At 37.8% G+C, this 26,553-nt stretch overlaps 2 protein-coding genes across 4 annotated transcripts; both read right to left on the bottom strand.

Annotated features, from left to right (window-relative positions):
- Positions 1-527: 527 nt before the first annotated feature.
- On the bottom strand, positions 528-2,596 carry LOC148929333 (uncharacterized). Its single transcript, XM_089056804.1, has 3 exons — positions 2,120-2,596; positions 1,578-1,828; positions 528-1,452 (listed from the first exon to the last, which is right to left on the bottom strand). Exons 1-3 carry the CDS (start codon positions 2,594-2,596, stop codon positions 528-530), a joined length of 1,653 nt encoding a protein of 550 aa, XP_088912930.1.
- Positions 2,597-17,224: 14,628 nt separating this feature from the next.
- Positions 17,225-20,292, bottom strand: LOC125191798 (uncharacterized). Of its 3 annotated transcripts, none has more exons than XM_048089218.2 (9): positions 19,983-20,292; positions 19,239-19,478; positions 18,961-19,145; positions 18,707-18,874; positions 18,421-18,528; positions 18,267-18,336; positions 18,064-18,171; positions 17,631-17,726; positions 17,225-17,560 (listed from the first exon to the last, which is right to left on the bottom strand). In XM_048089218.2, the coding sequence occupies exons 2-9, from the start codon at positions 19,374-19,376 to the stop codon at positions 17,408-17,410; spliced, it is 1,026 nt and encodes a 341-aa protein (XP_047945175.2). In that variant the 5' UTR covers positions 19,377-19,478; positions 19,983-20,292; the 3' UTR covers positions 17,225-17,407. The 3 variants fall into 3 exon arrangements, with proteins under 3 accessions (XP_047945175.2, XP_047945172.2, XP_047945173.2); XM_048089215.2 differs by having other exon boundaries at positions 19,239-19,426; XM_048089216.2 differs by having other exon boundaries at positions 17,225-17,557; positions 19,239-19,426.
- Between the last annotated feature and the right edge of the window lie 6,261 nt (positions 20,293-26,553).

Here is a 26,553-nt window from a genome sequence, read left to right as displayed (position 1 = left end):
AAAGCAGGCTTCAAATCTTCACTTTCTTTTTCGCCGGCATCTCCGGCTCCTCTTCTTCCTTCTCTTGCTCTGGTTGATCGGACTCTGGTTTCTTTAACATCATGGAATTTGATCTGGATGGGATTAACACTGACTTGGACGCGGACGGGGTAACCATTTGCTTGAGCGGGTGCGGTGGTCGCTGGACGGAGGGACTGCTCTGGCCTGGTTGCTTGACCTCGCTGCTGGACCCAGGAGTTGCCTTCGACTGGGTCAAGGGGAGTGTCTTCTCCAACCATTTCAACATCTTCATTACAAGCTCCACAACCTCTGTCATCCGCTCGTTCTTTTTGGCGGACTTCACCGCCAGGTCCGCAATGTTTCCCCGCAGGGTCTTCACCTCTTCACGGCTCCCATTCAGCTCTTTCCTTATCCCACCAAGTTCTCTCACTATTTCTTTCCTCATCACTTGCATTTCTTTCCTCACCTCCTGGACGTCCTTCCTCAGCTCCTCGACCTCTTAACTCGGCATAGCCTCCGCAGCCTCCTCAGCCTCCGCCTTCACCTTGTCTCCTACCGTGTAGAAGAAAGTTTTGTTTGCCGTGAGCTTGGAGTAACCCCTTGTTGAAAAAGTACTCAACACTGAAAGTCTCCGGGAGTTCGCACATCACGACCAAGGAAGTGGTTTTGGCTATCTTCATTTCAATATTCCGCTGGAGGTAGGCGCCTAAGAGATGGCAGGTATACATATGTCGAGCAGGGTTGCTTGTCATCTGATGACATGCTTGAGCCAGCCAGTAACCCAGATGCACCTTAACGCCTTTTGCCATGCACCAAGTGAAATAGAGGTCGGTCGTAGTCAGAGCTGAATTTGCAGTTCCCATTAGGTTGTAGCTGATAAACGTCTGAGCAAAACGGAGGATTGTATCCTCGATGTGAGAGGCCTTAGAGTAACTGGATTTGAATGCTCCTGCCTTGGAGTGAGTGACTAGTTCCCATGCTGCTTGTACTTTGAATCCTGGCGTGTTCTTCGGTACGCCAACCATCCTCTCATTCCATATGCCTTCATCGTCCTCAGCCTTGGTAAATAACCCCATTCTCAGGGACCACTCTCGGATGCTCATTTCATGTTCCTCATTAAAAAGCCTGAATGTGATGGAGTCCGCTTCGAGGTCAGAAGTGTTCTTTAATCGGAATGTCGAGAAAAACTCCCGTGCTAAGTCCACCGGCACTCTCTCCTGGTTGTGCTTCAATAACCACTCAAAACCGATTGAATAGATACATGCGCGGAAATCTTCATCACATGCAATCGTCATGAGTTCCTCGGAGCTGCACTGCTTGCCAGACTTAGCCATCTTCCCAGCACTGTATCTCTCTTTGTACACTGTGGCCCGTTTCTGATCGTCGAAATGCCTCATCGACTCCAGCAGTTCCTTAGTCAGCCACACCTCCGGACGTCCTTGGCAAACTCCTCTTTAGATTCTCCAAGTTCAGAATTGGACCCAGGAGTAGGCTTGTCTTGTTCATCGGTCGAGGGAACTTCGGTCACTGGGGAAAGGTTCTCCTCAACCTCCACGACGGAGGGAGCTTTCCTTGACCGCTTTGGCTGGGTCGCAGCTGCCTTTCCTTTCCTTGCCCTTTCCTTGGCCAGGCGACGATACTCTGCCACCTCCGCTTCTGTCCCTCGGGCAGGGAACTCCTCCTTCTCGGAATAAACCAAGTCATCTACTTCATCAAGTAGACTCCGTCTGGCCCTTCTCCTCTCTGCTCTCTCGTCCACCCGGGGTTCGTCTTCCTCCTGGCCATCCACCAGGTCTACAATCAGATCTAGCCCTTCCTCGATGGGCTCCTGTACTCCAGTAGTCTCTAGGTTCGTTTCTTCCACAAGCTTTTCTGGGGTTTCCCCCACATCATTCACCATCGGGGTCGCCCCCTCAATATAAACAGGGGTTTCCCCCCTGACATCACTCGGGGTTGCCCCCTCCTCCATGGGTTCAGGGGTCGCACCCCTAAAATCCTTGGGGGTTTCATCCCCAGTCTCCATAGGGGTTTCCCCCTCGGCCATCAACTTTAAAACATGGGTTTCCCCCTCAGCAACTTCTTCGTGAATAGGGGTTTCCCCCTCAGCAATCCTTTCCACAGTAGGGGTTTCCCCCTCCACAATTTCTTCCATAACAGGGGTTTCCCCCTCAACAATCTCCTTTCGAACAGGGGTTTCCCCCTTTTCCTCACCCTCAGAGTTAGGGTTTCCATCACCTTGTTGTTCGGCCTCCATCTCCGTTTGTGCGTCATTCCGCTCACCATCCGCCGGCAGTTCGTTCGTCGCCTCTTCTTTATCTGCCTCCAGTGAAGCGGTTTCTGCTTGTTGAGAACCAGAGTCCGGTACCCTGGTTGAATCTTGAGGCCTTTCTTCTTGGGGAACTGCGGGCTGTGCCGTCGAATCCGCTGGAATCGTCGGTGATGGTATGGCCGCCGCGGATGTCATCAGGCTGGCGGAGAACAGAGCGTAGACTTCCTTCGTCTTCTCGACGCTACCTAATTTTTGCATCAATTCTGCCAACAGAACTGCGTCATACACCGTCGGCTGCGAACTTCTGGTGGCCTGAGTTGGATCCATTACTGTAAATCTGAAATCAAGAAGAAAACTCGATCGAAATTGGTTAGGGTTTGTGTTCTTGAGAGAGAAACAAAGTAGAGAGAAGGAAGAGAAAATGCAGTTGTCGTCGATTGGGATTATTGGGGAGAGAAATGCCGATTAGCCTTTTTTGGTGAAAAGATGGTGCGGTTGTAGGCGTGATGTAAGCAACCGTACACCTCCCATAAATATCGGCCAATTTGAAATTCAAATTATCTCCATCCCTCCTTGACTTACTTCTCCAGGCTCTCCTTCCCTAGCTGATTTCCCTGACCATGACCCTATACTTAAAAAAAATATGAAGACGCCAGACTCCTAGGTCAAGGTTAGAATATAAGGCATCGGATTTCCTACGAAGTCTGGTGCTTCGAAAATATTTTTGGAAGATTTAAATTTTATAAACATGTTTTTTGGATTTTCCTATGCTTAAAACGTAATTAAACTATTTACACACTCCTTTTGAGTATTCTCGAGATTCCCTGGTTCAGTGTATATGCTTAAAATGTCAACCAATTTCCCTGACCCAGGAATTCATCGAAAATACCTCCTTGTCTGACTAGGTGATAATAGAGAGTGCGCCTAGTGGCACTTCCTCCACTACACACAACTCAGAATTATCCCTATAGACTTTCACTTTGTGACCATTAACAAGAAAAGGGACAGAGTTAGAGGCACTTCCCTGGATCTCTAGTGCTCCATTTGCGCGGAGGCCGACAATGGTATATGGACCGATCCACTTAGACTTCAACTTTCCTGGCATCAGCTTGAGCCGGGATTGGAAAAGGAGCACCCTCTGTCCCACATGGAGTTCCTTGACCCGAAGATTCTTGTCATGCCATAATTTTGTCCTTTCCTTATACCACATGGCAGACTCATAAGACTCCAGCCTCAGTTCCTCCAGTTCTTGTAACTGTAACTTCCTTTCTTCCTCACAAGCCGAAGGCTTCATACTCTTCTCCTTGACTGCCCAGTACGCCTTGTGCTCGATACCCACGGTCAAGTGACACATTTTGCAAAACACCAGCCTATAAGGCGACATTCCGATAGGAGTCTTGAAAGCAGTTCTGTAGGCCTATAATGCATCGCCGAGCCTCTTACTCCAGTCTTTCCTTGACGGATTAACTGTCTTCTCCAATATTGCCTTGATCTCGCGATTAGAAATTTCTGCTTGGCCGTTAGACTGAGGGTGGTATGGGGTAGATACCCTATGGTGAACACCATATTTCTTCATCAGAGCCTCAATGGTGCGATTACAGAAATGTGTTCCTTGATCTGAGACAATGGCTCGAGGAACTCCATATCTGTTGAAGATATTGGCCTTCAGAAATTTTGCCACCTCCTTCGATTCACATGTTGTGGTGGCCTTAGCTTCTATCCATTTAGACACATAGTCTACTGCAACCAATATATATGTGTTCCCACGGGATGATGGAAATGGTCCCATGAAGTCCATCCCCCATACGTCAAAGATTTCACTAACAATCACCGGGACTTGTGGCATCTCAAGCCTTCTTGAAATTCCTCCTGTCTGTTGGCACCTCTCGCAACACTTCTTGAAATTCTTCTGAGCTTGATTTAGAGTCTTGGATGCATAGAAGATCACATAACTTTTTCCGTCTATCTTCTGCCCTAGGACAGCTCCCACAGCGAAATCACTCGCATCGCACATTATCTCAAAGGGGTGATTCCAATCTGGCGTCCTGATTATTGGTGCGGACACGAGTCTGTCCTTAAGCAACTGAAAGGCTTTCTTGCATCCTTTGTCAAAGACGAATTCCACATCGTTGTGTAACAAATGAGTGAGCGGTTGCGCGATTTTCGCGAAATCCTTGATAAACCTCCTATAAAATCCTGTGTGACCCAGGAAGCCTCTGACTTCTTTTTGGTTCGTGGGGTAAGATAACTTTGATATCACTTCTACCTTTGCCTTGTCCACCTGTATTCCTCTTTCAGAAACCACATGACCCAGGACAATACCTTCAGTCACCATGAAGTGGCATTTTTCGAAGTTCAAAACTAGGTGTTTCTCCTGGCATCTTTTCAACACTAGGTCAAGGCTGGCCAAACAAGTGTCGAACGAATTCCCATGTACGGTAAAATCATCCATGAATATCCCAATGCATACTTCAAGAAAATCCAAAAAAATACTCATCATACACCGTTGGAACGTTCCTGGTGCGTTACACAATCCAAACGGCATTCTTCGGTATGCATACGTACCAAAAGGGCACGTGAACGTGGTTTTCCCTTGGTCCTCTGGGTTAAAGTAGATCTGGAAATAGCCACTGTATCCATCAAGGAAGCAAAAATACTGTTTTCCAGCCAATCTTTCTAACATCTGATCAATGAAGGGTAGGGGGAAGTGATCCTTCTTTGTGGCCTCATTCAGCTTCCTGTAGTCGATGCACATCCTCCACCCCGTCACCAGCCTAGTGGGCACCAATTCGTTCTTATCATTCTTGACAACCTGTATTCCAGACTTTTTGGGCATCATATGGATAGGACTGACCCACTCACTGTCTGGAATAGAGTAGATGATCCCTAGAGAGAGCAATTTCAACACCTCTTTCAGAACTTTCTCGCGCATGTTTGGATTCAGTTTCCGTTGTGCGTCTCGGTGAGCCTTCACACCTTCTTCTAAACAGATGTGGTGCATGCAGAGATCAGGACTGATTCCTACTAAATCAGAGAGGGTCCACCCTATTGCTTTCTTGTTCCGCCTAATCACTTCCAACAGTTCCTTCTCCTACTCCTCAGTCAAGTTACTGTTGACTATTACTGGGAATGCCTCATCCTCCTCCAAATAAGCATACTTGAGGCCTGGTGGGAGTGTCTTCAGTTCCTTCCTTGTGTTATTCATTTCCTGGGGCAAGGGATTTTTTTCTGCAATTATCAGGTAATGTATCCTTCCCAGACTCAGGAGAATTCTCCGGACTAGCCACATGGGCTGATCCCCTTGATTTAGCTGACTCGGGATTTCTGCAAAACTCCATGATGGCCTTTGTTAGTTCCTCATCTGTCAATTCCATTGTGTTCATTGTTGCACACCACCCTACAACTTCTCGATCGATTAAATGGCTCAACTCCGAGTTTTCAATTTGTTCCTGTATCAATTCTGTCTCAAGATATTCTTGGACCAAGGGGTTAATAACATCTATAGCATACAAATTCTCAACATTCAATGGTCTTTTCATTCCCTCATCTATGCTAAATGTATATTTTTCCCATTATAATCCAAGCAAATTGTTCCATCGAAGACATCGATAATGGTCTTAGTAGTGCGCAAGAATGGTCTCCCTAAAAGCACGCTACTAGACTCAGCAGACTCATTATCATTCATTTTGATAACATAGAAATCAGCAGGGTATAGAAAATCATGCACCTTGACTATGACATTTTGTAACACACCTTCAGGACAGATGCAAGTTCTATCTGCTAACAGGATTACCACCTTAGTGGCGACCATCCTAACCCCTGTCAGTTTCTTGTAGATTGAAAGCGGTAAAACATTTATAGACGCCCCTAGATCACACATAGCATGCTCGACTTTGATATCCCCTAGAGAAATGGGTAATGTGAACATACCTGGGTCTGTGCATTTCGAAGGCATTCTTCTCTTTTGTATCACAGCAGACACGTTCTCCCCGATCACAATCTTTCCGTCCGGCTTGGTCTTCCCTGCTATGAATTCCTTGATGAACTTGCTAAAGGCAGGCATCTTTAGGGCTTGCAAGAAAGGCAGGTTGATTTCCAGCTTGCTAAAAATCTCCATGAGGTCCATTGTATCATCCTTCTTTTTCTTTGCTTTGGTTCCCCTTAGTGTGGAAACGGCTTTGCCCGCTTAACCGCATTTGTGGAACTCCCAGCTGGGGGTTCGCCAGCTTCCCTACTTCCTTCTTTACTTACTAACTCAGGCTCTGGATCTAGGAAAAATGGATCAGCTGATCGAGGTAGAGATCCCCCTAAATCTCCTTTCTGGAGGTCATCCTGAACAGGAACTTCTCTGGGTCTAGGGCTATCTCCTTGCCTCTCCTTCCCTTTACTTGCTTGCGCGGGTACTTCTTCGTTGATTTCCAGCGTCGGTCCTTCATAGCCCCTCCCGAATCTCAAGGTGATGTGACTAATGTTTGCTCGGTCAGGTGGCTTGACCGTGGCAGGAAGTTTTCCTTTATTTCCCCGCATCTCATTCAAAGAAACCGCGATCTGGGACAACTGTTTTGCCATCATGTCCATGGCGGCTGTGTGTTCCGATTGAGCGTCTTGCAATTTGTGCACCACGTCGTTGTTGGAATGCAAGTTATTCTGCATGAACTGTTGTGAATTCACTAGGTCGTGGACCATGTCATCCAGACTCCTTTGTGGCCTGGAGTTGAATTGATTAGAATTTGATCCTTGACCTTGGTTCTGTCCTTGGGTTTGTCGATAGTTCCCCTGATTTTCTTGGTGGTTATTGTACTGGTTGCTAGACCCTTGATTCCCTTGGTGATTTGGTTGGGAATTCTGATAGTTCCCTTGGTTATTCCTCTGGTGAGGTGGCACATAGGAGTTCCCTGGATTGTTCTGATTCCTGTTTCCCCAATTAGTATGATCCTGATTCCTGTACCCCAGTTGCAGTTGCCCATCTTGATTTTTCCCTGACCAGTTGGACTGCCTCTCTGGAGGGTGTGCATAATTTGTGAGCTACAGTGGGGGCGGCTGACTTTGATCATTGTCAGTCCATCTAAAATTGGGGTGAGCTCTCCATGGGGCCTCCCTTTGTCTCCCTTGGTTCCAACTTCCATCCGGATTTCAGCTTCCCATTAAATTTGCCTGGGCTTGGCATTCCCCTTCACAAGGTTGACCATAATAAGGCTGAAGTTGCCTTTCCTCCGGACCAGGGGGTTTCTCATTTTTCGATGGAGCACGAGGGTTGTACTTCTCAATTGCATTCAGCAGTGCTTTCTCCAATTTATCTATCATGTCTTCCACCTTCTTGTCATCTTGTTCTGTTACTGCATTGGCTGATCCCCTTCTCAAAATGCTCAGCGGGTTATCATAGGCCTTCTTCGCCTCGATCAATCTTCCTAAAGTTTCTCTGGCTGTACTTGCTTTATTCTTTGTAAAATTTCCCCCGCTCGAGGAATTCATCAAGTCTTTTGATTCAGGTTTTGTACCTTCGTAAAACAGATAGTAAGTCTCTGCCTCGATCATCCTGTGGTTCGGACAAGCATCCAACAGTCCCTTCAACCGGGACCAATAAGAGCTCAGAGACTCATCATATTCTTGCTTGCACTCCTGGATCTCCTTCTTCAAGGCGTTTGTCTTGTTGGACGGGAAAAAATAATCCAAAAACTCCAGCTTGAAGTCCTTCCATGTGTTGATCGAGTCTGGTGGGAGCCTCAACAGCCAAGTATTAGCCTCCCCCTTGAGGGCAAATGGGACTGCACGCAAGCGGTAGTCCTCCTCAGTCGCCTCGTTGGGCCTCTTTTGAATGCTGCACAGCTTACTAAACTCGTTTAGGAATTCGTAAGGACATTCGTTCCTTCGTCCAGAGAATGTGGGCAAAACCCCGAGCACATATGTCTTGATATCGATAGACCTCCGGCGCGGGTTTGAGACTATGGCATGGGCGGGCTCACCGTCTAGATGCGCGGTGAGTGAACCTATCTCCGGATCGGGATCCACTAAATGTGCCATATTCACGTCTTCCTCCTCCTCACTCTCGGAATGCTCTATTTCTGTTGATGACTTCGGGTCCTCTCCTCCTGACGAGTTCCACTCCTTCTCACTTTCTGATTCGAACGGAAACGGGTCTACTGTCCTTAACCCTGATCTGGTAGTGACGGTGGACGTAGACTCCTTGACTTGCCACTTGTATCGGGCGTTTCCTGACCCAGATGAACTAGCCCAACTTCCAGAATGGAAGCCCGTGTTCATAAACTGTCAAGAAAAACAAAATGACAGAAATTAAACTATTTACACCAAATCCTCAAACGCATAAACAATGCGTATAGTTGTCAGCATGTTATGAGTTGTTAAGTCTAGGTTTTGTTTGCTTCGCATGAGCTGGTGAATAAATATGGCATGATCTCCTTAGTGAAAGTAATTGAAGATATGATGTATTTCAACTTAGAAGCCTTTTCCTTTAATAAGCCAAGTCAATCTGGACGAAGTAAGAACGATAGAGGATGTCTTAGCTTACTTAGTTGTGAAGCCCCACTATAAGAATGAGTTATAAGCCTTAAATAACTTTGAGCTAACACATGTAAAGGGGCCGCCACTGAATGCTTAGGGAGAAGAGTCATGACGGAGAAAAAAAGGGGAATTGGGTTATGAAGGTATAAGCTGGACGAAGTCCAGGTGAAAGAGTTATAAGCTGGACGAAGTCCAGAGGAGAGAAGAGGGAAATGGAGGAATAAGCAGGACGAAGTCCAGAGAGAAAAAAAAATGATGAAAAAGAAAAATAAAAAGGAGGTATAAGCTGGACGAAGTCCAGAGGGAATATGTCTAAGGGCAGGAAACAATAGTAACCTGACCCAATAAAAAAAGGGAGAAAGAAGTATAAAAAGGAGAAAACTCTATTAACCCGACGCTTCAGTGGTATGGCAATAACTTATGAGAGAATCGGTCCTAACATCCCTGGTGACGAATGAGTGATCGAGTGAATCCAACAATTGGGGAAGTAAAAGGCTATCTTGACGAACTGACAGATTGATTAGGTAGAAGAAGGGAAGGGGCCAATTTGGAGAAGTGCAGCCTGTTGGATTGACCTTAATCTTGTGGGGACGGTTGCCTAAAGGTTGAAGCTAGTTCATGCATATGTGTCTATGTGTTTTTATTTTAAGTGTTTGTTATTTGTGCGTCAGTTATATCTAGGTCTAGGAGTCTGTCTAGAGTCTAAAGAGTCGGTCAGGGGATAACCGTGCTTTGAAATTCGCCTTATTCTTTTTCTTGTCTTTATACTTGAGGACAAGTATGGTTTAAGTGTGAGCAGTTTGATAAGGCTAATTTCATGCATCGGTTTTGTGGTGAAAAACACTTTATTTTGTTGGGTCTAACGCAGTTTTTAAGCCAGGTGTGTGAAGGAGACACTAGATCCAGGAAAAGCTGGAGGCAATGGACTAGCGAAGGAAAATGAGGGAAAGTGAGCAGAATTGAAGAGAAAAAAAAAATGGTTAGAAGAAGGAAGTCAATAGCTGAGGGCAACAAAGACTATTCATACCTCGTTGGACCCACTTCAACGCCTATAAATAAAGGAGCATACAGCACACGCCAGAGACATGATTTTTCCTCTTAGCTAACACACTCACACACACACTTGGGAAATGGGAATTCTGGGATAGTTTAGGGTTTCTAAGGGATTCATCTTCGGCGAAAGTCAGTGGTAACACCGTCCTCTCGGAGGGAAGAAACAATCTATTTTCATTCAGCTTTTCGTACTTTTATTCCGTCAAACTTCACTGTTTTGGAAGTCGATTTGGTTGTTGCTACTTATCGGTTATCTATGCATTTAGTTTATGGCATGTTGGTGTTTATCTTGTGTTGATTTACGATTCTGAGTTTTGTTTGAGGTTTTATTTCGGCAGTTGAATGTATTCTCTGTTTTGGATAATTCTGTGCTTGATCTGGGAAAGAGGTTATGGATCTGAATTGTTGTTGATGATCGGTGGTTGTTTGTCGAATCTGTAGCTATAGATATACTTTTGGTCGGAGTTTGTGTCGGATGCTTGGATACGGAGTGAATTTAGCATTCAGAGGTTGGATCTGAACATGGGAATCAAGTTGTGCATGGATTTCGAACTCTTTTGCTCTCTTTTCATTTTACTCCGTCTAGTAGCCATAGATCTGCTTAGTTTTTAATTGTTCTTCGTTAAATTGCCTTAAATTCAGTCTGCTTCGTTTCCGATTCACGTTCCATCTCTGTTTCTACTGAAATTTTATGCAAATTGATTGGAGAAGATGATGTCGCTGTTAGTTAGTACTTTAGTTAGTTGTTTTCCAGCTTTTCATCCGTACTTTACCTTTTCAGCAAATGGTCCCCACCGTCAGTTTATTTCCCAGGTCTGGGTAATTTAGGAAATAGTTTTTTAGATCTAGTGATTGTCTCGTTTTCCAGTTTTCATGCATGATTTCTGTTTTGCCTAGATCTAGTTGTTAGCGTAGCCGATTTCACTCCAAGTTAGTTTAATTTCCTCAACCCAAAAATAGTCCCGAATCCTTGAGCATGCTTTATTACGCACTCATCTCTGTGGGATCGATCCCTACTTCCCTGTGCTAATTTTAGTATACGTGGTTGAGGGTTTTTGAAGCGATATTTTGTGTGTCCGACGACCGAGATCTTCCAACGATCCGTGAGTTCCTAGACCTTGTGATCTAGTGGATTCGCTGGACCTAGGAGACTTGTTATTTCTTTATGTGCACACAGTACTTAGCAAACTAAAAGCAGGCTTCATACATCAACTAAGACATCCAAGCTTGTTGTGTAGGTGTTGTTAGTTTCTAGTCCATAAGATACTTCAGGCTTTGGTGATCAGTTACTATCACAAACTTTTTGCACCGGAGGTAATGATACCATTTCTTGAAAGCCAACAAGATAGCCAATAGCTCTTTTTCATATACAGATAGACTTTGGTATTTTGGTGATAAAACCTTCCTAATGTAAGCTATTGGATGACCCTCTTGCATCAATACAACTCCTATGCCCACTCCTGAGGCATCAGTTTCCACTACAAACTCCTTAGAGAAATCAGGTAGAGCTAGAACAGGAGTTGAGCTAATAGCTAATTTTAACTTCTCAGATGCTTCATGTGCTGCTTCTGTCCACTTAAAGCTTCTTGATTATTTCCACTAGAGGCTTTGATATAGCACCATACCCTTGCACAAATCTCCTATACTACCCAGTCAACCCCAAGAAACTCCTCATTGCTTAGTAGTTATGTGCTGCGGCCAATCTCTCACTGCCCCAATCTTCTTATTATCCATAGCAACTCCTTTTCCTGTTATAATGAGGCCCAAGTAATCCACTTCTCTGCCTCCAAACAAACATTTTGACCTCTTGGCTAACAAGGAATGTTCCCTCATTAATTCCAGCACCACCCTCAAGTGATCAAGATGATCCTCTTGGCATTTGCTATATACTCCTCCGTCCCAGCATAAGCTAAGCGTATTCCTTTTTCAATTGTCCCAAGTTAAGTGAGACGTTTCCTTTTATAGTAAAAATTAGGGGTTTTAATTCTATTTAAAAAATGATTAACAAAATCCCTTATTACAATTAAGAAACTTAATTAATTGTAACTTTCAAGCTCAGATTAGTTAGGATCATAGCTTAGATCCACACAACAACAACTCCAAACAACGCAATCAAACACAACTAGCAACAACATCAATATAACGACGAAATAAGCACGACGGTCGATTGATAATAGGAATTCAATAACAACAATACAATGAATAGGAATTGATAATGAACGAAAATGATAACAAGAGATAAATGCTATGGATCTAGGATCCCCATACCCCAATGCTTAATCAAACAACTAACGTGTCGGGCGAAGACAAACAATTGTATAAGAGGGGTGAAAGTGCAGGTTTTCTCTCGGTCAGCGTATGTAAATACTGAAGGGGTTGGCAGCGGAAACGCACACATAAATCAATTACAGATAATTCATATCTATTTAGCGGATTATTTAGACAAATTCTATTCGCGTAATTATCACATGTATCATGCTCATAACTCGAATAATAACATGCTTTAAATCAATTGAAACCTAAAACATGCTTTTCTAAGGTTTAGCCATTATACCTTGATGATTCTCCAAAGAATCGAAGATGGCTAGCTTCTTCTCCACGTGAAAATCTTTAGTACAAAACCACGGATCTTCTGACTGGTTCCCGGACTGTGAACTGATATCAGGGTGGGCTGATCTCACCAGCGCACAAGGACTTAAATAGAGAAGACAGAAATCCTTTCCCACGGAGGAGAAAAATTCGACCTCTACTAGGAGTAGGGGGGCCGAAAATTTTGAGAGAAAAACAAGTGTATTTTCTGTCTCCTTTATTCTCCTATTTATAATAAGTCACATATTGGGCCCAGTCAGGGATCTATGGAAGGCTTTGGATATGGGCTCCTCCAATTAGCTTTTTACTAATTAAATTAAATCCAATTTAATATAAACTTAAAATTGGAATATTACGAGCAGCCACTACAGAAGTAATACTGCACTTCCCATCCAAATCCGAAATTACAAGTACTTCGGGTTTCCAATACTTTATATTTATTTCCCGCGCTTAAGATAGAAACATCCATTAATTAATCATTGTCTGCTATGGACTTAATTAATTAATATCTTATTTATTCCAAGAGAGGACTCAGCAAGAAAATCTTATTTATTATTCATAGAGTAATTAAACTCCAACTAGCTAGGTTAGGAATAATAAAACCTTATTTCAAGCTTCTCTTGAGGATGTTATCAAACGAGACTCACCTCGCGCACGATTCAACATAATAGCAATCCTAGCACCGCTAGATATTAATCACCACTACCCAATATACCAGGCTTATTGGGTTGCGAAAAACCCGCACCATTTGGTAAGTCAAAGTAGTGCATAATCAATACCGTATGCTCAATGCTAACGTACATTGATTGAGAAATAATTTACGAGACCTCGTCTTTCAGTAGATAGCATAAAGACTGTCTCGCTGTTAGATCCATTCAGTGCTATACCACACCAATGTCATCTTATTTCAGTAAGGCTTAGAAATAATCAGACTGACATTGCAACCTTTCACGATAGGTAGTCTAAGCCTGTCTAGGTTGTGAAATTATTCTTTTTCTTTGTTTAGAACTGACCGTGTTACCTTAAAGTGAACGACGCCCACAACTGGTCTACTAAAACAAAGACTTAGACTTTGTTAAGTTACTTATACATTTAAATATGCAACAAACATCCATTAAATGTAAAACATAACAACATTATGACAAAAATATTCGATGATGTTGTAATTGCATTTTTATAATGGATGCAATGTTGTAGATTTACTGTACACTAGTAATAATGTTGATCTTATTATTTCTTAACATTGTTTCAATTACTTTATCAGTTTATCTATCTATTTAGTTTTTCCTACTTTACAAATTTTTGCTTTAAAACTATCCAACATCTATGTAACATATAGGAGTATCTCTACTCATTTTTAAAATGGCAGAACAAATCATAATTTGTTCGAATTGCCTCATTATTGTTATGAATGTTTTTCACCATTGTTTAAACTTAAAATCAACAATGAAAGATTATTATCCGATACTCGCCCGACTATGCATTGCCTCAAGCGACGTCGTTCACTCTGTCTCCATCATCCTCGACTCAGTCACTCCACCTCTTCAAATAACCCCACAAGCGACCTCTCCCGCCTGCTGCAGGGCCCCATCCCACGCGCTCAGCTTCTAATGCCTAAATGATCTTCTATTTCATTGCTGAGCAGTTCAAAACAGAAACAACAATAGAAAAAAAAATAACGAAAGAAAGTATACTTACGTAAATAGATGTATATTTTTATTTATTAAACATAAAGCAAGAAGTAATTAGTTTTTATAACACTACAAAATCCAAACTATTTACTTGGGTTCAATTATACAGTAATTTCCAAGAAACGATTCTTGGCGCACTCAATGATCGGTTTTTACAGTAATTAAAAAAATTTATTGATATTTAAAAACTGAAATTTAAAATTTAATTTTGTAAAATTAAATCTAATATTGAAATAAAGAAACTAAGTGAAGGATGACAAAAGGGAAGAAGAATGATAATTTTGAAATAATATCAGATTTAGTACATAACTAAAATAATATCAGATTTAAAATGTTAAAAGTGTAAAAAGACCAAATTGCCCAAAACCCCAAAACCCCTCAAAAGGGCATTTTCGTCTCAAAATATCGTTTTGATATTAACTCTTAGTCCAGGGACTACTGGTGATATTTTTAAAGTCCAGAGACCATTTTCGAGATAAACCCATAGTGCAGGGACATTTTTGAAGTTCACTCTTCTTTTTCTGTCGAGATTCTCAGCTTTGGTTCTCTTTATTGGTATTTGCTTTTTGCAACAATTACACTATATCTGAAATTTTTCAATGGACCTAAAACAACTGTGAAGCCCAATCACGCACAAAAAGAATTGTCAATAGTAATATTGGCTAAGCCATTTTAAAAATATTTTAAAGTTTGTTAAATTACTACTAGCATTATGTTTGTTATGTAAAGTGGAACAATTTCAAATGAAGTTGGTGTACATTTCCAATCCACAATACTATATATTACTTTATGTGCCAGTTAAATTCTCTGTAATTAATTCTAACTATGCTTTCATAACCGCATAAACTTGACTAAAGGTCAAAGTTGGGCTACACTATAATGATCAATGGTGCTTTTGGTTCAGCCATATTTCCCAAAGTTTAAACAATTTGAAACTTCTCGGCCATTCAACATCAAAATATTCTGATTATGAATTGAAGAAATTAATTTACCAATGTAAAAAGCTACACTAACTCACTTAGATTTAAATTACTATTATTAGTTACTTTACATCTCGTCAGAATCTCTCCATTCACACAAACACATAGACCAGACAAAATAGAGATGGAAACTATGTTTTTAAAATTTCGATTCGGATTTCGAAATTATTTTTCATGCAATTTATAAAATATCTTGAAATTTACTTATTTTATTAGAAGAAAAGAAAAAATATCAATAACCCTCCAATTAAGGGCCTTATGATTTCGTCACTACATCAATAATTTTAATTAGCAAATGAATAGGATATATCTTAAATTCGTGAGTAATTGGAAATTTTGTTCGAGATGCATCTTAATATCGATTTTATATCTAATTATGAAGTATAATTCACTAAACAAAATTATGAAATGAATTTCTACTATACCAATATTTATCGTATCAGGCGAAGATAATGCCTCTACTTTGCAATTGAAAATACAATAATCACAAAGAAGACAACTCTTTGAAAATTTTGGACTCAATACATGGAATTTTGTCATTTTTATTTTGAATGATTGATGGCATGATCTAAACTTCGATAACTTAATTATTGCACCCTCGAGTCAACTTCTACCTCAAAATTTAATCCAACATATTATATCTAGGGCCTGTAAATTCAGGTACCCTCGGATATCCAAACCACTATATCTAGGCCTGTAAATTCAGGTATCCTCGGATATCCAAACTACTATATCTAGGCCTGTAAATTCAGGTATCCGCGGGTATCCAAATCCGAAAATTCGGGTACTCGAACCCGAAATTTCAAAAATTGCATACCCAATACCCGACCCTGTATGTGAATTCGGGTACCCTAATACCCGATGCGGGTACCCGAACCCAACTAATCGGGTACCCATAAACCCGAAGTTAGTATATTTCAAATTTATTCTTTTATATAAATTATATTGTGATGAGAATAGAAATTATTAAAAATAACACAATACTACTATTTATTGACTATTATTAAAAGTCTAAACTTCAATTCTAAATTTCTAATGTTTTTGCTTTATCTAGATTATGATTCTATGACTAAATATATAAAATAGACATTAAAATAAAAATTCTTTTGGCATACATTGAAACATAAAAGAGATTAAAAATAATTTTTTAAGATATTAAATGAACATGTAAATAAAATGGAGAAAGCATAACTATATATTTTCAAAGATAACAAGTAAGAACTTAAATATTTATCACAAATACATAATTAATCGGGTTTAATCGGGTATTAGTCGGGTACCCTAATACGAGTTTCGGTACCCTAAATCCGAAAAATCCTAACATTAACTACCCAAACCCGTACCCGAACCCATACTTTCGGGTTTCGGTTACCCAAAACCCATCAGGTATTGGGTCGGGGTCGAGTAGACCCGAAACCCGCGGATTAAATTTGCAGCCCTAATTATATCTTCATATTAGATATTAATTTATGGGTGACTGAAAAAATATAAAGATCAATTTTTGCATCTAAAATACCATTTCGTTTTTTCGTATCTAAAAATCAAAAACAGCATTTCCTTTTGCGACGTAGAGACCATAAATTTAAAATTTAATTACCATGGGTTGTTCAAATAGTATAGTGGATAATTTTCGTGACTAAAATGTTTAAAAACTTATGGAGTAAATTATAATTAGACTCAAAATATTCTACAAATAACAGAACATATATCGAGTTTTGGAATAATTGTCGCTCGACATAATTTAAAGTTTTTTTTGTACCTGATTCAAACTAGCACAATGCATATGAATATTGAAAGAGCAATCTTGCTGTTCCAAATAGAACTGAGCTAAACCCATACATTTTTAAGATATACACAACTTTCCTCTTTCTTAACTAGATAAAAATGTCCCCATTCACTCCAAAGTCCAAACTGTGACTGCTGCTTCTGAATCTTCTCAAAACAAAAAATAACCAAAATAACTAACCAAAAGACTATGAAACCTATTAATAGAAACAAAATGATTCAATTCTCTCGTTTTCAATAAAAACACATTATGAAAAAACTGAACAAGTATATAAGTTGAATGTTAGAGTATTTTGAGCAACTTCTTGGTCCAAATGGTGGAAACACACAAGGAGAAATGAAATTTAACTGAATGAATGCATTAATTTTCTGATATCAACTACAATGCCCAAACCACTATTTATAGTGGAGAAATAACAACCTCAAAAGCAAATCCTATCCTATGAAACAAACCACCATAAGCATTAATAGCAACTTGACAAAAACTAGGAAATCCTAATCGATAACAAGATAACAATAGTTCAGATGTAATTTTTAAGATAAGATGGTTTCTTGATGGAGCGAGTGGGGCGAGCTGTCGTTGGCTGAGTCAAAACAGTTGGAAAAGTAGTGGTGGCATCAGTCATTGCTGCTGAAATAGGAGTTCTGGACTGAATAGGAGATGCGGCCTGCTGCTATGGAGAAGAAGTAGGAGCAGAAATTGTAACATTGAAACTAATGATTGATTTATATCATAAATAATACCTGGTCCGTTGGCAAACGAAACTGGTCAAGCATGCCGTCTGCCCACTCTGATCGCATTTCATCAATTTCACTCGTAGAATAACTGCGTCCGGTAAACTATAAAATGCGCACACACACACACACACATCTAATGTATTAATCAAACTACTAAGTAATTAGTTTGCAACATAAAATACAAAAAACTTGATCAGTAGACTTATGCTTGAAAGAGACATCTGCCTAAAAATGAATTTTGACCCAGTATAACTAATTTTAATAACTGTGGGTTCAGGTCATATAATGTGTTAACTTTAGTAAAGTGACATTTAGTTTCTGGATGACAGAAGCATTTGATAATAAGCCAAGAAAGCTCACAAAAATACAAGATGTGACGAACTCTAAGCAAAGCTCACAACAATATAAGATGAGAAGAACTCTATGCACATTACTGTACCATTGTTTGTAGAGAAATTGAACCGGGATATCTACAAGTTCTGATGATTTCTCTCATATACTGCATTATGTAGAATCCACATTGCTTCGAATCTGGTTGGCGAGGAGCCTATGTTATAAATCATGCATTAGTGCGGCTAATAGAATAGTAAAATGAATACTATGTATCCTTGTATTCAAATAAATTCAAAGATACATCCATACTTTTACAACCACCCAAGTTGGAGATTTTTTTTCATTCTCTCCTTTGGATGAACTAAACATCGATAAGGCGCTGCATGGATTTACAAATTTGAGAAAAATTAGTATATCATTGACTGACTAAATAAAAATGCAGGAAAGGTTTAACAAAACTTACTCATCCACAGCATCTTTCCAAGCATTATGACGAATGCGATGGCTAAGAGGATCAAACCAAAAAACAGTCTTGGTGTACGGTTGGATGACCGTGAGAATCCAATGAAAACTACAAAATGATTTGCAACACTCAAATTATAAATATCCAAATGAATATGAAAGTGAGCTGTAATCAGGGGTTGGCCCGAGGAGGGCCGGTGTAAGGTGAAGTCCCCCCAAACTGATTTTTGTTTCCTGTACGGCTCTACCCATATAAATTTGAAAATGTACTCCGATACCTTACTTACCCTACATTACACGGTGCCAACACAAGTTGATCTGCTGATGCCCCAATCAACCTATCAGCTAAAGAACGGGCTCTTTGATTTCTGGTTAACCTGTTTGAGATGTTATTTGGATTCACAAATCGAAATTTATGGAGCATGTTTTCTTTTTTCATTTCCCTGTGAAGGTACCTACCAATATCACCAACAAATTAGACAATATAATACATGCAATAGCACCTACACTACTAGTCCAATCAAGTAAATAAAAGACTTACCACATGTAGGAAATTATACAGCAATCTGGAATTGGCTCTAGTAGACAAAATTTATTGACATCCTCAAGAAATATAAAAATCTTATATTTCTTGCCAAACACATCATCATTCAACATCATTGAAAGATTAATCTTTTCATGAATTAGCTCGAAATAGTACTGCAACAACTCCAACTTTGGCATTCCCTAAAACAATAATTGAGGAGTTAAAATTAAATTTAATCTACAATACACTAATAGACAGATATATACTAATGAATTTGAAACACGTAGATGTACACTGTCAGGTCTGTGAATAAGGGATTTTATGATTCCTTCGAGTTTTTTTAGTTGAGTATCCTGATCCCGAATTGCTCTCCGTTCAGACTCCTCTGTTTTCCGTCTCATCTCTTCAGCACTGAGATACACTATTTCCATGTCAAAAATTCGCTTAATTTTCTCGCCTTCAAGTCCTTTTCTCCCACCAGCTGATTAAACATATTTCACATCAGTAGATGATCCATAGAACTATAGAACACACTGAATCAAGGAAAAGAAAACTGTAAAGATGTTGGAATTTGCAAAGGAAAAACAACTAATCATATATTGTATTTTCTCTCAGCTTTTCTCACTGGTGCACGAGATGATGTTGATTGCAATTTTTCCTTCCTCTGGGAAATGTTTATCTCCATCCTACTTGCATCATAAGTGTCAATTTTTGTTGATAATCAATTTTCATATGAGAATTCATGCGTTGCTCAAAAAACACAATCACGCCACAAATCATTTCTCAAACAAGTGAGTACTTAGATAATAAGTTCTCGGATTCCGATTTTATGTTGATAGCCTTTTACTTCCCCCTTTTCTAGAAACCCTAGCTCCGCCTCGTCAGAAATTCCGCCGCCTGTGGCACCGGTCGGTGAAATTACCGCAACGGATGGAAGTCTACGCTCCGATTACACAACCTCCTCTCGTTTGCTTCGCGTTTTTAACCCAGAAACGATAAACAAAATTCAATACTCCACTAAAAAGAAGAGCTGTTACCTGGATCAAGGTGAGGAGGCGTGGCCATGGTTGGATAGCTGGTAGCTTATGCGTCTTCTCTCTCAGGAGCTTCAGTGCTTTAGTCGTTCTCTCTCTGAGAAAGAGCTTCAATTCAACCAATTCCGTTTCTCTCTTGTGAGCTTTCTCCTTTGTTGCTTGTCTCAAATTTTCTCCTCTTTTCTTGATTCTATGTTTGCCTCTGTCCATGATAATAATTGCCCGAGTTTCCATGCTTACCTCTTCCATGATAGTTGATTGAGTTTCTTCATTCTCTGCTCATTCTGTACTTTTTTCTTTTTCTGGTAATGGGCAATAGTAATATTGGTAGTATTTGCATTGGGCAACAATTACACTATTTCTGAATTATTTAATTGGACCTAAAACGAGTGTGAAGCCCAATCAAATATTGGGCCAAATTTCAGTTAAAATTCAAATACAAAAATGTACGCACAAAAAGACTTCGGATTAGCCATTTAAAAATATTTATGTTAATTATTCTTAGTGGCTAGAAATCGTTTAGTGTTAAATTTGTTACGCTGACATTGTTGTTGTAGTATTTCAATAAGATGGACTGAAATCTATTCAACAATTAACCTTCAAATATTTTATCTTTGTTTTTTCTTGTAAAAATTACTACTAGTGTGATATGTTTGGTATGTGGAACAATTTTAAATGAAGTTGGTGTACATTTCCATAATAAATTAATAATACTATACGTGCCAGGCTGCCAGTTAAATTCTCCCTAATTAATTCTAATTATGCTTTGATAACCGCATAAACTTGACTAAAGGTCAAAGTTGGGCTACACTATAATGATCAATGGTGCTTTTGGTGCAGCCATACTTCCCAAATTTTAAATAATTTGAAGCTTCTTTTAGGCTATTCAACATCAAAATATTCTGATTATAAATTGAAGACATTAATTTACCAATGTAAAAAGCTACTATTGACCAACTCACTTAGATTTAAATTACTATTATTAGTTACTTTACATCTCGACAGAATCTCTCCATTCACACAAACACATAGACCAGACAAAATAGAGATGGAAACTGTGTTTTTAAAATTTCGATTCGGATTTCGAAATTATTTTTCATGCAATTTATAAAATATCTTGAAATTTACTGATTTTATTAGAAGAAAAGAAAAAATATCAATAACCCTCCAATTAAGGGCCTTATGATTTCGTCACTACATCAATAATTTTAATTAGCAAATGAATAGTATATATCTTAAATTCGTGAGTAATTGGAAATTTTGTTCGAGATGCATCTTAATATCGATTTTATATCTAATTATGAAGTATAATTCACTAAACAAAATTATGAAATGAAATTCTACTGTACCAATATTTATCGTAATCTACTTTGCAATTGAAAATACAATAATCACAAAGAAGACAACTCTTTGAAAATTTTGGACTCAATACATGGAATTTTGTCATTTTTATTTTGAATGATTGATGGCATGATCAAATTTCGATAATTTAATTATTGCACCCTCGAGTCAACTACGACCTCAAAATTTAATCCCACATATTATATCTTCAAATAAAATGAAATCAGCTAAATTTTGAGCTATTAATTTATGGGTGGCTGAAAAAAATATAAAGATCAATATTCGTATCTAAAAATCAAAAACAGCAATATTTCCTTTTGCGACGTATAGACCATAAATTTAAATTTGATTACCATCGATAGTGGTTAATTTTCGTGAATAAAAAATTTAAAAACTTATAAATTATAATTAGACTGAAATATTCTACAAATAACAAAACATATATCGAGTTTTGAAATAATTGTAGCTCGACATAATTTGTGATATTTGAAGTGTGAAGTGGAAGAAGTTTCGCGGGAGCTGCCTTTTTCCACAATTTCCAAATATATAATGAAAGTGACGTTCAGCCAAAAAAATTTGACTAACCAATAAATACATAAAGAATAATGTTACCATGAATATAATAATTTATAGTTTTATGTAGATATTTAAGATTATCTTAATATACCCATTTTTAATAGTATGATTTAAGAATGGGTAAAGCTATGATTCTAGTTCGACCTGATCTAAATCGATGAAAATAATATTATAAGTATAATTTACCACAGTATGATTTAAGAATGGGTAAAGCTATGATTCTAGTTCGACCTGATCTAAATCGATGAAAATAATATTATAAGTATAATATAGAGTGGTAAGTTCAATTCCGTTGTAATATATTCCTTAAATTTCAATTTATTTATTTATTATAAAAACAAGCGGATGTGATAGAAATTCATGGGTTTCATCCTAAAATCAATTGGTGATAGGAGGAGGGCCCATGAAATTTATATATTAGTTTCAGTTTGCTCATAACCATGATATGAGATAGTTATATGTTATATTTTTTAGTTTCCATCGTCAACTGGATGTAATTCAAATTAGTGATTATAGACAAATTGATAGTACTTAGGATTTTTATTTAATTGCGCAATAATGAGTTAATACTAATAACGAAGCATCTTTCTTATAAGCATGTGCTATAAATTGGATTCTTGTTTGGACTTAGGTGCCATCCATTACAATCCAAAACAATCTAGAATGAGAATATTAGTGCATTGGCCGATTTTATATATAAAACTATTGGCGTTTTAATTAATACCAAAGGATGCTAACGTTAAACAATGGGTAAATAAACACAAATAATATTGATGTCTTCTAGAAAAAAAGAGGCTAAGATGATCTAATTAGAAGACAACAAAGTCATACCAAATAATGTATAGATCTGTTACTTTGTAAGCCACCCACTTTTTATCTAATTGTGATGGTTCCTTTGACTTGTTTAAAATGTGATCTTCCTTGTAATTGCTTTAATTCGATTTTCTGTAAATTTTACTACTACTATTTATTTTACTGTAAATACAGTCATACATAAACTATAAAAATTACACTAATACTTGTTACTATAAATTAAAATACTCCACATGGTATGCTAGTTATCTCACGTACATTTATAAATTACTAACGGTACAAAACTACTATAGAATATACTTTACTTAAAAAGAAAAACTACAAACCATCCGCAATTAATTATTCCATTGATTTAATAACTTAAAATGAATTAATTAAGACTATATTGTTAAGTAGTCATAATTAGTCAACGATCAATTGCAGCCAATTGGCATCATTAGATGAATCATACCTAAATATCACTAAAATATATATGACTTAAGCGGATTTGATTGGAGTTGAGTAATCCAAATTAAATCTTATCACCTTATAAAAAATGTTTGAAGTCGCTTTGAAGGATTAGCAATGTAGCATGGTCAATTTTTATAATTATCAAATTAAATAGTACTCTCTCCATCCATCAAAATTTATTCTATTTTCCACATTCGTCGGTCTCCCAAAATTTATCCCTTTATCATTTTTAATAGTGAATCCCATATTTCACTAACTTATTTCTACCCACATTTTATCCACGGGGAGTAGTAAATTGATTCTTCACTCCTACTTTTAGGCCACTTGATTGCATAGGACTGCACTGCGAGGAGCACGTGAGTGGGGGCCACGTGCTAAATTGTTTTAGTAGAAAAGTCAGCACACCGTGTACGACCGAAACACCATGTTTGACCCTCACTTAATTTCCACATTATTTATTGCGCAAAAGAATTTTCGTAGGAGTATCATCTAGGCATATATAGGGAAAAAAGGATTGGGTGAATTCCATCAACAATAAAATGAATGTACATAGTAACTTAGTAGGGGTATAAATTATTTTATTATTAAGATCTCTGTTTCATTTATAATATATTCATATTTTTGATCGAGTGCTGTGAGGAGTTGTAAAGTGGAATAAGTCAAATGAAAAAAGGTAAATAGTTAAATATTTTTAATAGAAAAAAAGAAAATAAGAATTATTTTTAAATATAAAAAGTAAATATCTTAAGAGGGACAAACTAAAAAGAAAAGTTAAATATGTTGAGTTGGACGGAAGGAGTATTATATTACAATAATAGTAAAAAAATGTAGATGAATGAAAACTTCACGACAAATTTACATGGGATTTCAACTTGATTTCAAAATAATTATGTACTAATATCTAACAAAAAATTAATTTTTTCATTATAAATGTGATTTAAAAATTTATTCTTTCGCTAAATTATTGCAGAAAGATTAACACGTGTATTATGAAGTAGTATTAATTTAATTTAAATCGATTAATGTTTATGAAGATACTTTTAATAGGAGTATGCAGTTATGCACGTGTACATTATTACTATCCGACAACATATTATCCAAATTTAAAATTAAAATACTCCGTAATTCTGATTCAATATGAAAAATGAGTCCAATTTTATTTATCAGAGGTTCAAATGTTTTTAATATTATACGGAGTACTACTTGTGATTTGTGAACAAGGTCGATACACAAATTTAAAGTTAGTAACTATTTAGCTTTCATTTACACTTCTATTGGTGGTGATTATAAAATTAATGATACGATAAAGTCTATCAAATTTATTATAGCATGTCACTAAACAGGATTACAAATTTTCAAATATATAAATGCAAAAATTTTGAACTCGAGTAAAGTTCCTGAATTTGCAATAATTCCTTTAACTAAATATCAACATGCATGCTAACCAAATCAAACTAGCAGATACCAATACTCAACCATGCATCTCTAATTAACTAGTCCACTGCTAAATAATCATTTTGACTGGATATGAATTTGAAGAAATTATTTGACTTTATAAAAATAAATAAATTGAAAAAGTAAGTAAAATGTGAAATCCAAGTACTTATTAGAATTATGAGTGTAAAAAATTAGTGGAATGTGGAATTCGCATAACAAAAGTGAAAAATAGCAATGATTTTCTAAATCGTGGATAGCAAAAAATGACAATATAACTCTTTAAATAGTCGACAAATAAGTAATTATTATGAGTACATGACATCCCAAGTTAATATAGTTAGGAGGTTTTGTTTTAATTAATTCCTCCCTCCCACACTTTTAGTCCATTTTTGTTTGTCCCCATCATTTATTATCTTCTTTCATTTTTTACCATAAATATTAAGTAATCTCACATTTTATTAACTCAGTTCACTTAAATTTTATTAAATCAATATATAAAATGAGATTTTGATTTCATTAATTTTTTCAATCCAATTTTCTTTAGCATTCTTAAAAGTTAAAACTAGCGTCCAACATAAAATGGACTAAAAGTTGGGGACGTAGGGATTTAAAAAAGAAAGAAAACTACAAAATCCAAGCAGAATATCACCCAAATCTTGAACAATCTTTTCTTCAAGCTCGAATCTGTCTGACTGTGCCTCCCATGAGCAAATTTTCTTCCTAGGTTTTTATATAGTCCATAAGTGATATACACTGTATCCAATTATTTTTTTCATCCAACTTTTTTTATAGAGTAAATGCCAAAATTAGTCATGACTCATTTTATGATTTTAGTCCTCAACACTTTATCTTTTGAATTTTTGCATCCCGAACATTTCAACTCGGATCACAATTAGTCCTCCATAAAAAATTTCCGTTAATATTTAACGGTCAGCGATTTTAATCACAATTTTGACCAAGTTAAGCATGTTAATTGTGATTACCAACTCCATAATTAAAACCTATTTTAAGGATATATCGTTTCTCATCTCAGTCGATCGGAGCTCCGGCGAGATCTCAGCCATGCCGCTGGTGGCTTCCGCGATTTACTTCCACAATCTTCGCGGCGATGTTCTCATCAATCGCCTCTACCGTGACGAGGTCGGTAGACTGAGGGGAAGGGGAAGAGCACCGACTGAAAATCGACCTCAAGCACCGCCTCACAATTCTGAGAGAATGTCGTAAGCAATAACAACAATCTTAAGCATAAATATATAGAAAGAGAAAATTGGAGGGGAGGAACGACCCGACCTTGTCGGTAGAGGCGATTGATGAGAACATCGCCGCGAAGATTGATGAAGTAAATCGTGGAAGCCGCCAGCGGCATGGCTGAGATCTCGCCGGAGCTCCGATCGACTGAGATGAGAAACGATATATCCTTAAAATAATTAAGGTTTTTAATTAGGGAGTTAGTAATCACAATTAACATGTTTAACTTGGTCAAAATTGTGATTAAAATCGCTAACTATTAAATATTAACGGAATTATTAATGGAGGACCAATTATGATCCTAGTTGAAATGTTCGGAATGCAAAAGGATAAAATTTAGGACCAAAATCATAAAATGAACATAAATCCAGCATCAATTTTGGCCTTTTACTCTTCTTTATATTTTTAAAAATTTGTAACTTACTTAAATGGGATTTCGAAGAAAGTATCAACTAATGTTTTTAATCAAAGATCCGTTTAAATCATTTAAACTAACAGAAAAGTTTACAATTCTGTCATTCTGTGCTCCGATATAAAAGTAAAATCATTTAGTAATACAAAAATTATACAACGATATAATGTGAAATAAATGAACAAATTTGCCAAATTTAAACTATTCATGCCCCACGTGGGCCACAATTGCAAGATTTAAATAATAAAAAATCCGCCATTTTCCACACTTTATCAAACCAATAAAATTTAATGATTT

This window comes from Salvia hispanica, chromosome 4 (genome assembly GCF_029641045.1).
Source record: "Salvia hispanica isolate PSC_SH4W2 chromosome 4, Shi_PSC_v1, whole genome shotgun sequence".
NCBI classification, from domain to species: domain Eukaryota; kingdom Viridiplantae; phylum Streptophyta; class Magnoliopsida; order Lamiales; family Lamiaceae; genus Salvia; species Salvia hispanica.
Note: the sequence above shows the minus strand (reverse complement) of the source record. Positions and strands in the feature narration are given on the sequence as shown.

Excerpts from the sequence above, each read along its gene's own strand:
- LOC148929333 (XM_089056804.1), bottom strand. The coding sequence starts at position 2,596 with ATGGATCCAACTCAGGCCACCAGAAGTTCGCAGCCGACGGTGTATGAC. Across the intron at positions 1,829-2,119 it reads TGGAGGGGGAAACCCCTACT|GAGCCCATCGAGGAAGGGCT; the intron begins GTGGAAAGGATT and ends ACTGGAGTACAG. Across the intron at positions 1,453-1,577 it reads GCTGCGACCCAGCCAAAGCG|AGGAGTTTGCCAAGGACGTC; the intron begins GTCAAGGAAAGC and ends GAGAATCTAAAG.
- LOC125191798 (XM_048089215.2), bottom strand. The coding sequence starts at position 20,010 with ATGGCCACGCCTCCTCACCTTGATCCAG. Across the intron at positions 19,146-19,238 it reads TTATTCACAGACCTGACAGT|GGAATGCCAAAGTTGGAGTT; the intron begins GTACATCTACGT and ends TTATTGTTTTAG. Across the intron at positions 17,561-17,630 it reads TTCGTTTGCCAACGGACCAG|CAGCAGGCCGCATCTCCTAT; the intron begins GTATTATTTATG and ends TCTTCTCCATAG.